Source organism: Moschus berezovskii, chromosome 18 (genome assembly GCF_049115385.1).
Source record: "Moschus berezovskii isolate FMDL1 chromosome 18, NW_MosBer_1.0, whole genome shotgun sequence".
NCBI classification, from domain to species: domain Eukaryota; kingdom Metazoa; phylum Chordata; class Mammalia; order Artiodactyla; family Moschidae; genus Moschus; species Moschus berezovskii.
Window position 1 is genome coordinate 74,773,735 of NC_142477.1, and position 17,094 is coordinate 74,790,828.

A 17,094-nucleotide genomic window follows, 5' to 3' on the forward strand; every position below is an offset into this window, starting at 1 on the left:
AACCTTTAAAGGGGGCCTTCTTTCTGCCAGGCCATGTAGTAGATGCGGGGACAGGAAGAAAGGTCACTGCTTTCAAGGAGCTCACACTCTTGGAGGGGAGCAGGGGAACTCAGGAAGGCTGCCCAGTGGGGCAGAGCCCATCCTGAGCAGGCTGATTCCCCGTGACCCTGGGCAGCGGTGACACAGCTGGAGTCACTGATTCATGCCGAGCTGGAACCAATCCATGGCGTACTAATGCCGTGCCCTGTCCTCTGCCACCCTGCAACGCAGGGAGGGGATGGAAAGGGCCCAAGGGACACAGAGAGCAAGAGGCCCAGGCTCTTCCTACTTAGAGTCAGCCCCTAGGAAGGAGCAGGGGCTTTGGCCTGGGAGCTCGCTGAAGGCTTAAGACCACGTAGTCTCACTCACGGCTGTACTGCGATCCGAGTGAGGGAGGGACCCAGGTGTGAACCGAGAGACCAGACCACACCCAACAGAAGGGTCCAAATCCCCTTCCACCTCCGGCCTGAGATGGCGTCAGAGCATTGCCAGCCCCTGCTGCTGCTTGGAACCATGCTGCAGGAGCCTCTTCTATCTGCAGCAGACATGCCAGGGCCCACTGATCGGAGAGAGGCAGCACCCCTTCCGGAAGCTCCACGAACCAGTTCCCCAGAGGGGAGCCTTCATCTGAGCCCACGACAGTATCCCCCTGTCCCCACACAATAGCACTGAGTATTCTGGCTTAAATAATCATAACATCTTTGAGCAGAAGATACCCTTTCATTTCAATGACCCCATTTTACAAAAGAATAAATGGGCTCAGGAAGGCTAACTCCCACCTGAGGCCTCCAGCTCCTAAGTGGTGGTGCTGAGACCCCAGTCCCCTCCAATCCGAGAGTCCACATTCTCACCTCTCAGAAGACTACCCCCCTGGCTCTCACAGGCCCTCCAGAGGCCTTCCCAGGGCTGCTCTGGGTGCTGCCTGTCCTGGGGGGTCTCAGTTCAGTTCAGTCGCTCAGTCGTGTCCGACTCTCCGCGACCCCATGAATCACAGCACGCCAGGCCTCCCTGTCCATCACCAACTCCCGGAGTTCACTCAAACTCATGTCCATCGAGTCGGTGATGCCATCCAGCCATCTCATTCTGAAAAGCCGCCTTTATCAAATGAAAGTAGGCAACTACAAGCCTTACGAAAGCAGAGCGGCTCCTACGCCGCCGTGACCAGTGCTGGGGCTCCTCCCTCCCCGTGGGCTGGCCGGCTGACCTGGGTGCTCCTCTGCTAAGTCGCAGGTCCCAGCACCCAGCAGCCCTGCTTCCAGCAGCTACTGTGTCTTGACGCCTCCACATTCCAGCGTAAGGGACGACCTTGGAGGCAGTGGGGCCTTCTCATCTTTGCTTGGCTGGTGAAGGAACTCGGCCCAGAGCCAGCCAGACATGCTTGCCCTGGGCACTGGAGGCTTCTCAGTGACAGAGCTGCCACTGGAACCCAGGGGTCCTGTCTCCTGACTACCGGCCAGACCGAGGTGACCAGGACCAAAGGCAGGAAGGGGTAGGACTGACGCAGTAACCCCAGGTGGGCAGGACTGTGCTTGGCCAGTTCCTGGCCTGCCAGGCATCCACCATGCTACCTATGCCGCTAGCCCCCTGGCCCGCATACTTCTCCCTCCAGAGTGGAACCCAAAGCTATGAAAGCCCCGTATTCCTGGAACAGCCACCCTGGGGCCCCCCAGTGCAACAGGAGAGTCTCAGGGAGCCGTGGGGAGACCCTCCTGCAGAGCAGCCTGGCGTAGAAGCCTGGCTGATCTGTGGAGATTTCACCAAAGACTGCTCACTGCGGTAAAGCTGCCCAAGAGCTCCGGGGCAGGCATCCACACAAAGGGAGGCCAGAGTCTTGCACCTGCCTAAGGGGTCTAGCACCTCAGGATGCCATCAAATCTGAGATTCTGAGGGTCTGCAGGGATCCCAGAGTCCAGGCATTTATAGGGATTGTTTATACTTGGTGTTTGCTGGAATTCCCAGGCTATATTTTAACTGTGTATGAATGCAAGTCTCAGAAGACACCATTCTTTCAGCTGGACGGAGCCCTGAGAAGGGAGCAGGTTCTGTGACATCCTGGGCTGCCTGGCCTGACTGAGGACCACCGGCTACCCCTCCCCCACAGGCAGGACAGGCTAATGCAGCCCCATCCTCCTGTTCAACTCAGCCACATAAATCACCCTCCCAATAATATTTGTATTGATTATCCAGATTGGAAGCCTCAAATGGCTCCATTGTCTCACTTCCTCTCTCAGGGCTCACAGATGGGGTCCCAGCCCCTCATCTGCGTTACTAATGCGACATTTAAATGGAGCAGTCTCAGCAACCAGCAAGGCCCCTTGCTGCCCTGGGTGCTGGGAGACTGGAGGAGTGATAAACATGTTCCTTGACAGAGAATCATTAAATCTAGACTTTGTGGAGCTGGAGGAGAAGCCAGGATGGGCAAGTCCCTGTATACGCCAGGTGTGGTCCCCCAGCACCATCAGGCGACTTGTCAGACACCCAGAATTCAGGCCAGACCCTCCACATCAACACGAGCCTTTCAGCAAGACCCCTTAGCGATTTGGGTTTGCACGAATGTTTGAGAGGCACTGCTTGAGTCCACCACTTGCAATGCACAGAAGGGAGACTGCTGAGCCCCAGAGATGCTCAGGCCACACCGGGTGAGACCGCTGAGCCTCCGGTTCAGGAGGAGGAAACGAGACGGCAAGTGGCTTCTGGAGAGAGGAGCTGGTCATTGCCTACCTCCTCTCCCTCCTGAGCTCCGGACCCCAATCTCAGAGCCTGGACAGATGGCTCAGACCAGAGTCTGACCCCCTGTACTCTCCCAGCCTGGAGGGGCCAGAGAGAATGCTGGGGACTCCCCAGGAGGGCACCTCCCTCCCGCCCCAGCCAGCCAGCTGCCCCTTCCCTGGCAGCAACTGGACGGCAGATCCCAGGGAAAGCCAGCACCTGGGTCTGCCCAGCACAGCCAGGCGTCCACGGGCGGGGCAGAGAGCTGAGGCCGCAGAGAGGCGGCCAGCAGAGGGCCTGGGAGAGGCGGGGAGGAGGGAGAGGACCCTGGTCAGAGGGAGGGAAGCAGGCAGAGAGCCTGAGATGGTGGGGATTGGGGAGACAGTGTGATGGACAGGAGCAACTAGGAGGAGCAGGGTGGACTCAAGAGCCAGAGATGCCAGATGAAAGGAGGAGCAGCCAGACCAAGAAAGGGAGCAGGGGGAAGAGGGAGGAGGGAGACGGAGGCAGTAACGAGCGACGGGGCAAGAGAGGGAGGAGGCAGCTGGTGGAGCCGGAGCCCAGCACGGCCCAGCCCGGCCGGCCGGCCCAGCCCCCAGTGACAGCGCAGCTGCCACACTCGGGCCCACCACGAGGTCAGTCCTGCCCCGGGGCACAGGGAGAATAAATGGTGTCCAAGATAAAGAGATCCAAGAAATTATTTGTCTTATTGTCATGTCTTGACTGCAATGGGCAGGGACCGGCGGGCAGGCAGAGCCTCATCTCAGAACGGCCCAGGCTGGCAGGCGCGGCCGCCCAGAGCCCCCGGCCCGTGGCTGGGACCTGGGACACCTTCCAGAACCCGCGCCCAGGAAGGCAGGAAGCGGTGAGGGCACGGTCGGCACTTGCTCAGGGGCTAGGCGGGAGGAATCAGGATCCTCACGGCTGAGGATCTCTGCGGGCTAGGGGCCTGTGGACAGAAGGGAGTCGGGGTACGTCAGTCTTCCCGGCCCCCTGCAGAGGCAGCCTGGGGCAGGTGACAGCTTCTGAACACCTCAGGGGAGCTGGGTCATTCCAGGGTCAAGGACAGGTCAAGGGCAGCCCCAGGTGGTATGAGCACCCATGTTTCATAAGAGAGCAAACTTCAGCCCACAGAGCACACACGCACATGCCTCTCCAAGCAAATGCATACACTCACACACATATGCACACACACACTCGCACCAGGCCAATTTCCACCACCACAAACCTCCAAAAAACATTCCCAGAGGCTCCCACCCCACCCCTCCCACCCAAGCATCTGAACCGTGGACAGGTGAAACGACGCTTGGGGAGCAGCAGCATCCTGTTGGAGGCCAGTCCCAGGCAAGCCACGATTCCCCATGACAGCTAATATCTATGGGGCACTGACCAGCAAGAGTAGGCTTTACTCATGTCTTCAGTTACTACTCCCAACAAGGCTCTCAGGGACGTGCTATTGTATCCCCATTTCACAGATGAGGAAACTGAGGCCCAGAAAGACAGCCCTGGGTGCAAGATCGCATAGCCAGGATCTGGGAGAGCTGGGATTTGCACCTGAGGTCTCGGCGACCAGGAAGGATGTGTCTGCAGTGGGGGAGGAAGAGGCCAACACTTACCATACTTGTCCCCGTCCTCGCCGCGGGCACTGATCCTGCGGCCCAGGACCTGGATGTGCTTCCCGCTGGTCCGGCTGTAGAGCTGGTACAGCCGCAGCTGCTTACGGCTCACATCGTCCCGAGCCCGCGTCTGGTTCTCCACGTGGATGCGGAAGTCCACGTTCTCCTCGGCCGCCAGCACCTTGGTGGAGAAAGGGGTGACAGTGAGCCACCCTGGAAGCCCAGACACCCCACATGCAGGAACCACGTTCACAACAAAGAGCCAAGGCCTCCTTGATGCCAGCTCTGGGCCAAGCACCAGCACATGCTCATAACTGCCCTGTTTGTTGTTGCTCCATTGCTCCGTCGTGGCTGACTCTTTGCGACCCCAAGGACTATAGCCCATCAGGCTCCTCTGTTCACGGGATTTCCCAGGCAGGAATACTGCAGTGAGTTGCCATTCCCTTCTCCAGGGGATCGTCCCGATCCAGGAATCAAACCTGTGACTCCTACATTGGCAGGTAGATTCTTTACCACTGAGCCACCTGGGAAGCTCAATTGCCCTGTTATCACCCATTTCATAGATGGGACAACTAAGGCTCAGAGAGGTGAGGCAAGTTGTCTGAGGTGACCCAGCCAGGAAGCTGCAAAGCTAAGAATCAAGCTAGGTCTATTTGAAAACACATTTGTTTGACAGCAAACAAAGTTTGCTTTCTTTCCACCACAGCCCCAAATTAAAATAAGAAATATGGACCAGAGTTGCCATGTGACCTTGAGAACACAGTTTGTTCTGCCTCAGATTTCTCCCCAGTAAAAAAAGTGGAGCAGAGCCCCCATCTTGACTGCAACCCAGGATGGCTGTGAGGGTAAAGTGAGCCAACGGGAAGAAAAGTACCAAAATCACCACAGAGATGGGACAGGGATTAGGGCCATGGCACTGCCGTTTAGGTCCTCAGTGGGAAAGGAGGGAGACCTGGCAAGTTTCTTCCTAGGAATGAATGAACCACATCCCACTGTCACGTCTCCCCTAGGTGCTGATGCTGGAGGGGTTCTCCTCTTCATACTGTAATGGTCCTTATGCTCGCCCCTACCACCAAGCATTTGCCCACACCCCAACCCCTTGTAGAGAAGCTTTTGATTAGCATCTCCCATCAAATTTCCTGTACCCTAGAAGTTTAGGACTTCCCCGTTAACTCAAATGATAAAGAATCTGCCTGCAATGCAGGAGACCCCAGCTTGATCCTTGGGTCAGGAGGATCCCCAGGAAAGGTGAATGGCAACCCACTCCAGTATTCTTGCCTGGAGAATTTCATGGACAGACCATGGGGTCAGAGCCAGACATGACTGAGCAACTAACACTTTGCAGAGATATCCTATGCATGCTGCTGCTGCTGCTAAGTCACTTCAGTAGTGTCCGACTCTGTGCGACCCCATAGACGGCAGCCCACCAGGCTCCCCCATCCCTGGGATTCTCCAGGCAAGAACACTGGACTGGGTTGCCATTTCCTTCTCCAATGTGTGAAAGTGAAAAGGGAAACTGAAGTCGCTCAGTCATGTCCGACTCATAGCGATCCCACAGACTGCAGCCCACCAGGTTCCTCCATCCATGGGATTTTCCAGGCAAGAGTACTGGAGTGGCTTGCCATTGCCTTCTCTGTATCCTATGCATACACACACACATAAAAAATCCATCCACTTTTATAGGCTTCCCTGGTGGCTCAAAGAATCCTCCTGCCAATGCAGGAGACATGCCTTCGATCTCCGGATCAGGAAGATCCCCTGGAGGAGAAAATGGCAACCCACTCCAGAATTCTTGCCTGGGAAATACTATGGACAGAGGAGCCCGGTGGGCTACAGTCCTTGGGGTTGCAAATAGTCAGACACGATTTAGCAACTAAACAATAACTAGAAGTTTAGTTCATATCTGACCACACTCTCCAGGAATCCACCTCTGGCTCAGCCAACAGTATCTCTCCAGTCTTCCTTTCCTGAACATGATCCAGAACATGAGACCTGGACAACTTGCACCCACCTCACCAGCTTTCTTCTACTCTCTCCCGCCTGGAAGTCCATCTCCCACCAAATCCAATCACCATCAAGTTTAGATTTTTTTTTGGACCATTTTTTAAAAGGCTTTCATTGAATTTGTTACAACATTGCTTCCGTTTTATGTTTTGATTTTTTTGGCTATGAGGCATAGGGGATCTTAGCTCCCTAACTAGGGATAGAACCCTCACCCTCTGCCTTGGAAGGCAAAGCCTTAACCACTGGGCTGCCAGGGAAGTCCCTTCCCATCACATTTTTTTTTTTTCCCTATTTTACTTTTATTTTTTTTTTCTTGTTTTAATTTTATTTATTTATTTTTTTGCATTACAATAGTTTAATATGAACAATCAGAACTAATTAACAGTATAACAATATTTTACAACTGAAATAATTAAAATAAACTATAAAATTACTACATAAAACAGGTCTGATCTAGCTTATTTACTTTCTATAATTTCTTCAGTGCTGCAAAACCATTTATTTCTTTTTTTTTTTCATGTTTTAATAAACACTTCGTCTTTTTGTATTGCTTTTTTTTTATCACAATAATAGAAATATAACATCATATATCACTGTAAAACACATTTCCACATAAATGCTGATAAGCACAAAATATTTTTCATCATTTACATTTTAACTGTAATAATATATGGCAGAATTAAAGCTGCATCCATCATGTGTCTAACTCACCTTGCTGTAATGAATTTTTAAATGTAATGGTTTCTGTCGCAAAGTAAAATCGTACATAATGTCTAGTGACACATTACGCTGGTGGATGGGTGGATTTGGAAAATGGAAATGCAACTTCATTTTTAATTAGATTTATAAACTTCACCACCTCCACCTCCAGCCAGCTTCCCAACCCTCCCTCCCACCACCATTATTTATTTATTTATTTTTTTTTATAAAGGTCCCCATCATGGCCTCAAGATCCTGCAAGATGAGCCCCTGACAGCTTTTCCACCTCCATCTCCTACCACTTCTTCCCCCCAGTTACATTGGCTGCCTTAGTATGCCTCTGAGCATTCCACACAGAAAACCCAACAGGTGCCTCAGGGTCTTTGCACTTCCTCTTCCCTCTGTTTCACTGCTCGCTCCCAGATTTGTGCCCTCTGGTTCCTCTAATTCATTGGAGTCTCTGCTCAAATGTCACATCCTGAGACAGGAGTTCCTTGACCACTTCTCTGGGGCAGCCCCCACTTCTGTCACTCTTCATCTCCCTACCATGCTTTGTTTTTCTTTCGAGTATTCATCAACCTGACAGAACATCTACTTATCTGGTTTTTGTCTGTCTCCCTGACTTGTTTGCTACCATATCCCCAGCACTCAGCATAGTAGAAACTCAAACACTTGTCGAATGAATGAATGAACAAGTTAACATTGAAAAGACCTGGGGTCCTGTCATCCCATGTAACATTAAATGAGGTTTCCCTGCATGCGTGCTAAGTCACTTCAGTCATGTCCGACTCTTTGTGACCCTATGCACTGTAGCCCATCAGACTCCCCTGTCCATGGGATTCTCCCGGCAAGAATACTGGAATGGGTTGCCATGCCCTTCTCCAGGGATTTTCTCTGCCCAGGGGTCAAACTCACATTCCCTTACATCTGCATTGGCAGGCAGGTTTTTTTTACCACTAGCACCACTAGATTTCCCTGTGCCCTGATCATTGTATGCCTGTCCCAGACCATTTAACCAGAAAGTGGAGTAATTCTTGCAGTCCAGACAGCATTCCAGGTTTGTTCTAGGCATGCTAGGCTTTCAGGATCCCATTTCTCTGTAAGCAGGACCTCACTCAGCCCACGGAAGAGCTCTTGGAACCAGGACTGCCTGAGCCTGTGTCTCTCCCCTCAGCTGTGGAGCTCCTCAGGGTAGGAACTGTGTTTTCCTTATTTCCACACCCCATGCCCAGGCTTCCCAGGTGTCTCAGACGGTAAAGAATCTGCCTGCAATGCAGGAGACCTGGGTTCAATCCCTGAGTCAGGAAGATCCCCTGGAAAAGGGAATGGCTACCCACTCCAGGATTCTTGCCTGGAGAATTCCATGGACAGAGGAGTTTTGTGGGCTACATTCCATGGGGTCACAAAAAGTCAGACACGACTGAGTGACTAACACACTTACTTGCTATGCCCAAGCCAAGGTCTCCTGCCCCGGCTGACCTGTGCACACCCTCCCGCCCCAGCCTGAGCCTCACAGGCACTTCCGCTGGGCCACGTCATTGAACCTTCACTATCATCCCCATGGTGGAAACACTATCCCACACGACACGTGAGGAAACTGAGGCTCTGAAGCTGAACCGACACGGCCACAGAGCAGGCCTTGGCAGAGGTAGCCGAAGCAGCACGGTCCCCAAAGCGCCGCTTTCAGCCCCCCGTCACTGGGCCCTGCCTGCCCCACCTGTGCTGTCGGGAGCAGGACAAAGGTTCAAAACCCAGGGCTAGCCACTCCTGAGCTCAGGGTCCCCCGGCAAGTTACTGAGAGGTGACAACGATACCCACCTCTTGGGCTGCTATGAATATTATACACACAGTCTTAGAACAGCTGCCTGGTACAGAGTCAAGTGCTCAGCAGGCAGAGATAATGACTGAGCGGGGCCTCCCTGGTGGTCTAGTGGCTGAGACTCCATGCTCCCAATACAGGAGGCCTGAGCTCGATCCCTGGTCAGGGAACTAGGCCCCACAAGCCATAGCTAAAGATGTCATATGCTGTGATGAAGATCAAAGATCACCTGTGCCACAAGTAAGACCCAGCATAGCCCAGGAAATAGATATTAGAGTAAAAACCACTGAAAGCACACCAGAGACACCTTCAAGAGGCTCTCGGCGAGACCCCGCAAACAGAAGCCTCCCCGTGACACAAGCAGATCACACTCTCATGTCAAGGGGCAAGGCATTTGAGCTGCTCAGATGGCTGTCTGGGAAGATGTCAGTGCTTCTGATCATCCCTTCAGCCCTAGGACATGGGAATGCTCACCACGCCATTTAGCACATGTGGAAACCAAGGCTCAGAAAACGAGAGTTGGTTGCTCTGAACTGCACTGCCCAGGGGCGCAGGGTCTGTTCACTGGCACACCAAGCGTGCACACGTTTCACTTGCACGGCCTTCCGTGGCCAGCCCATTCAGAGCCAGTTCTCATGCCTGGGACCCAATTCCTGTGACACCCTGGTGCCCAGGGAGGACAGAGCTTGCGTGCCCCCGAGGCCCACACCTGAGGGGCCTGTGGAATGACGTTCCAAGGTGGACCGGCCCCGGCCCCTCCCCCAGGGCCAGGCCTCCTCCCCTCGTCTCCAGACGCCTCCTGCTCACAGGAGACCTTATTGACCAGAGGTCAAACCAATCTCCTCACCCCCGGTCCCTGAGGGTCGCTGTCCTGCCCCGGAAGCCAGCCTCCCGTTAACGATTTTCCTCCTGGCCCACTGGGCAGAGGCGGCCGGGTGACCCAGGGTCAGCAAGGCTATCCGGGGGCCATTCCCAGGATGTGGGGACAATCCATCTTGCCCAGCTCCCACCATTTGAACCGCACTCTGGGGCCAGGTCAGTCCTAAGGGAGGTCATAGGGTGGTGTCCAACATGGAGACAGAGTCTGTCCGTTCGGAAAGGTGGGGAGCGCCCTGGGCTTCCTGGGTGGGACCTCTGGGGGCTGCGGGTCCTCCATGGCTGAGTCCCTTTGCTGTCCACCCGAAACTATCACAGCACCATCAATCAGAGACCCTCCAACATGAAACAAAAGCCCTGGATAAAGCCCTGCATGTGTGCTCAGTCGTGTCTGACTCTTTCGCAACCCCACGGCCTGTAGCCCGCCAGGCTCTTCTGACCGTGGGACTCTCCAGGCAGGAATACTAAAGGGGGTTGCCATTTCCTTCTCCAGAGGATCTTCCTGACCCAGGGATTGAACCTGGGTCTCCTGCACTGCAGGCAGACTCTCCACCGCTGTGCCACCTGGGCCTATAATACAAAATAAAAAGTTTTAAAAAAAGGCACCCGGTCCCCTCGGCCTGACTGGCCCCTGCCCTCAGGCGCCTCCTCTAGAAGGCACCTCCTCTAGAAGGCACCTATCTCCTCTCCTCTGGCCTCAGGTTGGGTGATAGCCTGTGGGCGCTACTGTGATGCACTGCTCACTGTCCCCAGAGTCCAGTTCACCTGGTGGATCCCTGAACCTCCTCCTTCGTACTTGGCAAGTGTTTGCCGTTATCACTGCGGCGAGGATGGGGGAGGTCCTGGCAGCCAAAATCAGCCCACCACTTACTAACCAGATGAGCTGAGTGCCAAGAGAGGGTTTTTGAAGCCATCAATTGCTAAGCTCTCCTCTGTTCCAGGCTCTCTGCTAGGAAGACCTCAAGACAAGGACCTCATCAAGCTTATCCAGCCTCCTGTGGAGGAAAGCACCAGCACCAGCCCCCTTCTCCGGGCTCTGCCTGTGGAGCTCAGGAGCGTCCGCTCCCTCCCCTTTGTTGCTACTTGGCCTCACTGCCCAAGGGGGGGCCGTCTTCCAGGCCTTCCTAGAGCAGTCAGAGCTGCTCTCTACCTGGCTAATGCTGTCCAGGTGCACAACCACCAAGGGTGCTGAAAGGCTGCAGTGTGACAGGGATCAAAAGGCCGCAGCTCTCATGAGCGGAGCAAGGCTGGACAGGCAGGGTGTCCCCTGGGGAAGCGCTCGGTGCCTTACAAGAGGCTCTCCTCCCGCCTACCACATACCCACCTTTTGGGTCGAGGCAGCTTTTCCCAAACAGGGTAGCCTGCGGTAGGGGTCCCCCGAAGCCTGACCGAGACCATGATTGCCTCCTGGGTGCCCCCTCCCTCACCTGAGGGCTTGGGCTCTGATGGGAATATTCACGCCCAGACCAATAGGTTCAGTTGTCCCCCTCCAACTGTCCCCCAGAACCTAGCACGGACACGGTGGTACTTGATGGAACAGAGCTCGCTATCTGCCTGCAGTCTCACAGCGGGGGTACCCCTATTCCAGAATCCACCTGGCTCCCCCCATCCATAGCACAGCACCCACATGTAGTCCTTTACCATCCAGCCCCCACCCACCTTCCAAGCCTCCTCTCTTAGGCACATTGGAGGGAAACTAACATGCGTGGAAAGATGTTGGGGTGAGCCCCCCCACGCCAGGGCCAGCTTCCAGGTTTCCATCTCCCAGTCCCTCATGGCTCTGAAGGTATGTTTGCAGGAATTTCCTATTTCTTTCTGGGCCCACCTCCCACCAACATCGGCCACATCTCCTATATACACACGTTATATCTGGACACCCATATCATACACATTCAACAAGGTAACTAACACTCACTGACCTCAAGTGTGACCTGGCTCCATCGCAAATCACCAACTTATTCGACTTCTTTAACCCTCAGTTTTCTCATCAGCAGAATGAGATTGCTTATAATTATTTATCTCAGAAAAACATTAGTAATCATAGGTACCTTTTTTCTTTTTCTTTTGTCTAAACAGCTACAATTTATGGAGCATGTCCTCTGTGCTAAGAACAACTTTAAGTAAATTATCTCATGTCGTCCCCAGAGCAGCCCTATGAGTTGGTATGATCATTATCCCCATTTCCCAGATTAGGAAATTGAGGCTCAGATAGGTTACATTGCACAGAATTGGTGCAAAAAAGGATCAAGATTTGGATCCAGCTCAGCTTAGGATGTACACTTCCCTCCTCTTCAGCCTGGCCTGCTTCTCTCTGCTTTTCCCTTCTCTCTGTCACCCACCTCTGCCCCATTCAGGAAAGCAGTTGACTCTGGCCAAAAGCCAGTGGGGCAGGGACTGAGGTGGAGGATTAAACATGAAAGGACTGAAGGCCTTGAGCTCACCATCCTACCTAAGAGAGGAGGATGGGCTCAGACTGCCCCCTCCCGCCCAGGTCCCCATTCTTGAGGCCTCACAAAACCCATGCCCTGTCTCCAGGCAGCCTGCCCAGAAAGGGAGGGTCTCCCCGGTCCCAGGTGAGGCAGCCCCCAGACTTCCAGCCACATTCCACCACCGCCTGCCTCCAGCGTCGGCCTGGCCATGTTGAGGGCTTTCAGAGCTTCTCCAAATTCTGGATTCAACCCCAAGACCTGCACTCTGCTCCAGGAGTGGTCCCTGTTAGAGTCAGCACCCTCTCCAAGCTGAAAGGCAGTTCCCAAACTCTTCCTCGAGAGCAAGCCTGGCCTCCTGCCCAGGATCTGATGCCAGTCATACAGCTCTGTGGATTATTATTGTCCTTGAGAGCGAAACTAATGCTGGCAACCCACCTAGTGGGCATGTGCTCAGTGCCAGGGCCTGAGCTAAGCATTTTGCAGGCCCCGCTTCCTCGCTGCTCACAGGACCTGAGCAGGTTAGTGCAGTCACCATCCCCATGATGCATGGAGACACAGAGAGGCCAAGGGACCTGCCCAAGGTGGACCAACACGGATGCGCCAAGACCAGGGCCTGTCTCTGGCTCCAGAGCCTGTCTGTCAGGTTCCCCAAGCGGCCACCCCTGGACAGGAAGGGGAGGAGAAAGGCCGGGCCACCCCTGAATCTGAGCTTGGCTCACTCAGACCCACGCCCCACCCACCCTGCAGCTCCGGGTCCTCCCCTCTCTGCCATCACGCTCACCACATCCATCCCAGTCAGGATAGAGTGACCCTCCAAAGGGTACATCCCCACCCCCAGCCTGTCCATTAAGCTCCCGGGGTTGTCAATGTATTGATTGGCAGGGCTGAGCATCACCACGGGAGGGGGTGCTGCCACCCAAGGCGTTGACCGGGGGCGCCTCCTCCCCATACATCAGCCTCTCTGTACAGATCGTCAATATGGGTGCTGCAGCCAGCTCCACAACCCTGGAGCCAGCTTGTGGGAGGGGGCGGGACTCCTAAAGACCCATGCTCCCTTCTTTCCTGCCTTTCTCATTCCTTCCAGTCCCTTTTCCTGGAAGCCCTTGGGTGGGGAGAATGGTCCTACATGTCAAAGAAGTAATAAATAAGCCCTTTATTCTGGCATTCAAGGCCTATCATGGCCTTTTACATCACCCCCATTCCTGAACTTGATGCACCAGCCACTCCAACCAGTGTGGAGTCCCCTGAGCACAGCAGGCCGTTCCCTGCTCCTTGCAGAAGTGCTTCACGTGCCTGCAAAGGCTTTTCTGTGTGCGCATGCATGCATACACACAGACACACACACAGAGGCAGGCTCAGACTCTTCACCCAGCTTGTTCTTTTTTCAAGATTCAAATGCAACTCCTTCCCTGACCAGATCATCCCTTTATCCTGAGTTTAGTTTCAAGGCCCTTCATCAGAACACCCTCTGCACAGATTTCGCTCAAGTCCCTGAGTGTTGGGACAGGTCCTGAATACCCTGTGGCCCCCAGCTGGTACAGGGTTGAGGGGGTTCAATCCAGGTGCCTGGCCCTCAGAGAAGATGCCCTTCCCAGCCCTCTACTCACTGACCCAACATGAGCGCCACATGGTCGGTCTGTGCCAGGCCTTCTTTGACTTTCAGGAACCAGAAGCCGGCAGACAGGCAGGACTCGGGGTATACCAGAGTCATACGCATCACTGCAGCTTGTAGCCACTGAGCGCTGGTAACAAGCTGGGTGCTGCAGCAAGAACTTCCCCCAGGGGACCACAATGCACCCTGACAGCAACCCCGGGGAGCTCCCACCCTGATGCTCGTGTTAAAGATGAGCCACAGAGAAGCCAAGAATTCCCTCAATCATGCAGCTTCCAAGTGGCCGAGGTGGGGTATGACCCAGGTAGGTTGAGTCCAGAGCCTGAGCTCCTATTCATCCCTGTGAGCCCCACAGAAAATGCACTGGGTCATAGAGCAGTGACAAAGTGCGAAGGGGTTCTGAGGCAGAGGTGGGATGGGGAAAAAGCGACTCTGCCCAAAGCACCTGCCATCTCTTCACAGAGAACATTCAGGAAAAATGCCAAAGCCTTAGATATCTTCATCCCGCTCAAAGCCCAGTCCAGGGTCAGCCATGACTGCTAATGAGAAGCACCATAATTGGACGCCTACTGCATATCAGGTTCAGGATACGGCTTCAAGGACTGTTCCCAAGGAGTGGTGTTACTATTCCTATTTCTCAACTGATGAGGAGATAGGAGACTCAGAGAGGTTAAAGATCTTTCCCAAGGCCACAGAGCCTGTGAGTGATGCAATGAGGATAAAATTCAGACCTAAACCCAAGATCGGTGCTCAGACAAGAGGGGGCCTGAGGTCACCGATGCAAGGAGCCGGTCCTTCTAGCTTTCTCCAGCACTGTGCAGCCTGTCAACACACGCAGAGCGTATGATGCTCCCAACAGTCACAGCAACTCGGTTATTTGCTGAGCAGCCACAGTGCCAGCGGCTCCGTGTGCCCTGTCCTATTGAGCCCTCCTCACCATCACCCTGAAGAAGTAGGCACCTTCCATGACTCCATTACACAGATGGGGAAAACTGAGTGCCAAGGGTGGAAGGCTAAGAAATTTGCTAAACAGCTGCTCAGCAGCACAGATAGGATTCAAACTCAGATTTCTCCTATGACAGGGCCCACACATTCAAGCTTCACAGAAGCTGCCTAGCTCACTTCACTGACACCCAGGTGGATAAACTGAGGCACAGTGAGGGAGGTCACCCAGAGAGCCAGGGACGGAGCCAGGACTCCAATCCAGGCACCCTCGGCACGTTTCTGCTCTGTGGCCCATGGAAGGCTTTTCTCTGGCCCCATCCTCAGCAAAGCAGTATTTTAAATGGACTTGAGGCGTTATGCCTTTTGGATGTCAGAGCAAACAAAAGCCAGTCACCTCCCAGCCACAATCAGCAAGTCTGCCTAAAGCCTGAGGGCCCGCTTACCCTTCGATGTTCCCGAACAAACCCCGATGCTCAGACCTAAGGAGCCAGCAGCAGGCCCTGGCCCTGCCTGAGGCCCGGTGGCTCTCCTCAGCCTCAGTGGCAGGGCCCGTGGCGTTACCCTCCCCTAAGTGCTTGGCCACGGGTTCCTGTGAGTGAGGGGCAAGCGCAATCCAGCACAAGATAGGGAGCACACAGATGACCATCAGACAACTCCTGCCCTCAGAAAGAAAACAATCAACCCCTTCCTTCTCCCCAGTCACCAGGAGGTGGAGTGACGCAGGCAAGTGGAGCTTACACCACTCACGGGGCGGTGAAGTGAGTCCTCCCAGAGTAAAGTCTTGAAATGCAGGTAAGATTTCAGAGCCCTGGGCTCTGCACTCCCCCCTGCTCCACATCCCTAGGAAGGAGGAACTGTTTTACTGGTTGTTTCCTTCCCATTTTATCCATGCAAAAGCTGAGACCCAGAGAGGTTAAGTAACTTGCCCAAGATCACACAGCAAAGACAAGGCAGAAGGACTCGCTGAACCTGGCAAACTTGGAGCCTCTAAAGTGCTGTTTCATAAGCCTGGGTCCTAGAGTGGCCAAGCTAGAGTTGAATCCCACTCTGCTTCACTCTCCTGCCACGCAACCGAGGGCAGATTACTTCATGCCCCTGGGCCTCACTCCCTTCATCTGAGAATTCCTAATCTCAGGCTGCTTGTGAGGCACAGCCTAGGTGCTGTGAGAAACTGTCCTTCACGTAACGAGTCCGCAGTACCTGGCGTGAGCTCCCAGTAAGGTCGTCAGCCTGACGTGCCTGCACCCTGGTTTCCCACACCAAGAACATCTCTGCTCCAGGATGCGATCGGTAACAGCTGAGGGCAGAAAGTCTCCCCCCTGTCCCCACCCACCTCCTTCTGGGGGCCCACTGTGCCCTCACAGTCACCAGGGCAGGGAAGAGGCAACGCTGTGGCCCTGGCAAGCTACCCGGAGCTTGCTGGACCCTGGCAGTGCCAATCACAGGAAATTTTAAAAATCCAACTCCTTGCCTCAGATCAGGTGACACTCCTGGGCTGCAGGAAGGCTGGCAGGGTGCCCCTCTGCCCTTCCATGTGGGGAAAGGGCTGAATCCACTAGCCCTGTGCCCCCTACAAAACTCCCACCTCTAGCTTAGAAAACCTTTCAGACCAGAACATTCCAGGATGAACAGGGCTTGAAGACACCACATCAGATGCCCTCAACACAGACAGCCCCCAGACCCCCACCAGCTCTGATTCCCAACTACAGGGATCCTATCATGGAGATCCAACCAGATCACGAGATCTCTCATTAAGGACCCCTAGCATGTCTGGAGACTGCTGGTCCCCATCAGTATTCTTTCAGTATTTCTCGAAAAGTCTGCCTGGTGTGCTGGAAAGAATACAAGATCCTGCTTTCAGAGAGCTGAGGCTTAGCTGTGGCCTTGAACAAACTGCTTCCCCACTCTGGGCCTCAGTTTCTCCTTCTGGGAGATGGGAATATCATCCTCACCTACTTCAGTCTCCCTTGTCACATGGTAGCAAGAATGAAACAAACTTCCTGATGCAAGGAAAGTTGGAAATTCTTACAAGCAAAACTTGCTCAACAAAGTCAGGTCATTTCTCCCTGCCTTGGTTTCCCCCCGTCAGACAGGAGGCCACTGCCTGCCTCTCAACACTTCACATCATGGAAAGGAGGGCACTGAAGGAGTTCCTGTTAATCTGGTACAGTCCCTCTCTAGACCAGGGGCTCCATGAGGCCAGGAAGTGACTAGCCTTGTTCCAGGGCCAGCAAGAACCAGGCTTGCAGCCAACATGTGAGGAAGGCATACCTGACTGGTCAGACGAATGGATGCATGAGGTTGCTTCTTGAGAAATTAAAAGTGCAACCCACAGGACTGCTTTCC

At 54.1% G+C, this 17,094-nt stretch overlaps 1 protein-coding gene across 1 annotated transcript in view; it reads right to left on the minus strand.

Moving 5' to 3' along the window:
* The window catches only part of FGF18 (fibroblast growth factor 18), a 36,788-nt gene that overhangs the window by 16,151 nt on the left and 3,543 nt on the right, over positions 1 to 17,094 (minus strand). Inside the window, exon 3 of the mRNA XM_055421807.2 lies at positions 4,365 to 4,545. Coding sequence (XP_055277782.1) covers positions 4,365 to 4,545 — 181 coding nt within the window. The remainder of the gene's footprint in view (positions 1 to 4,364; positions 4,546 to 17,094) is intronic.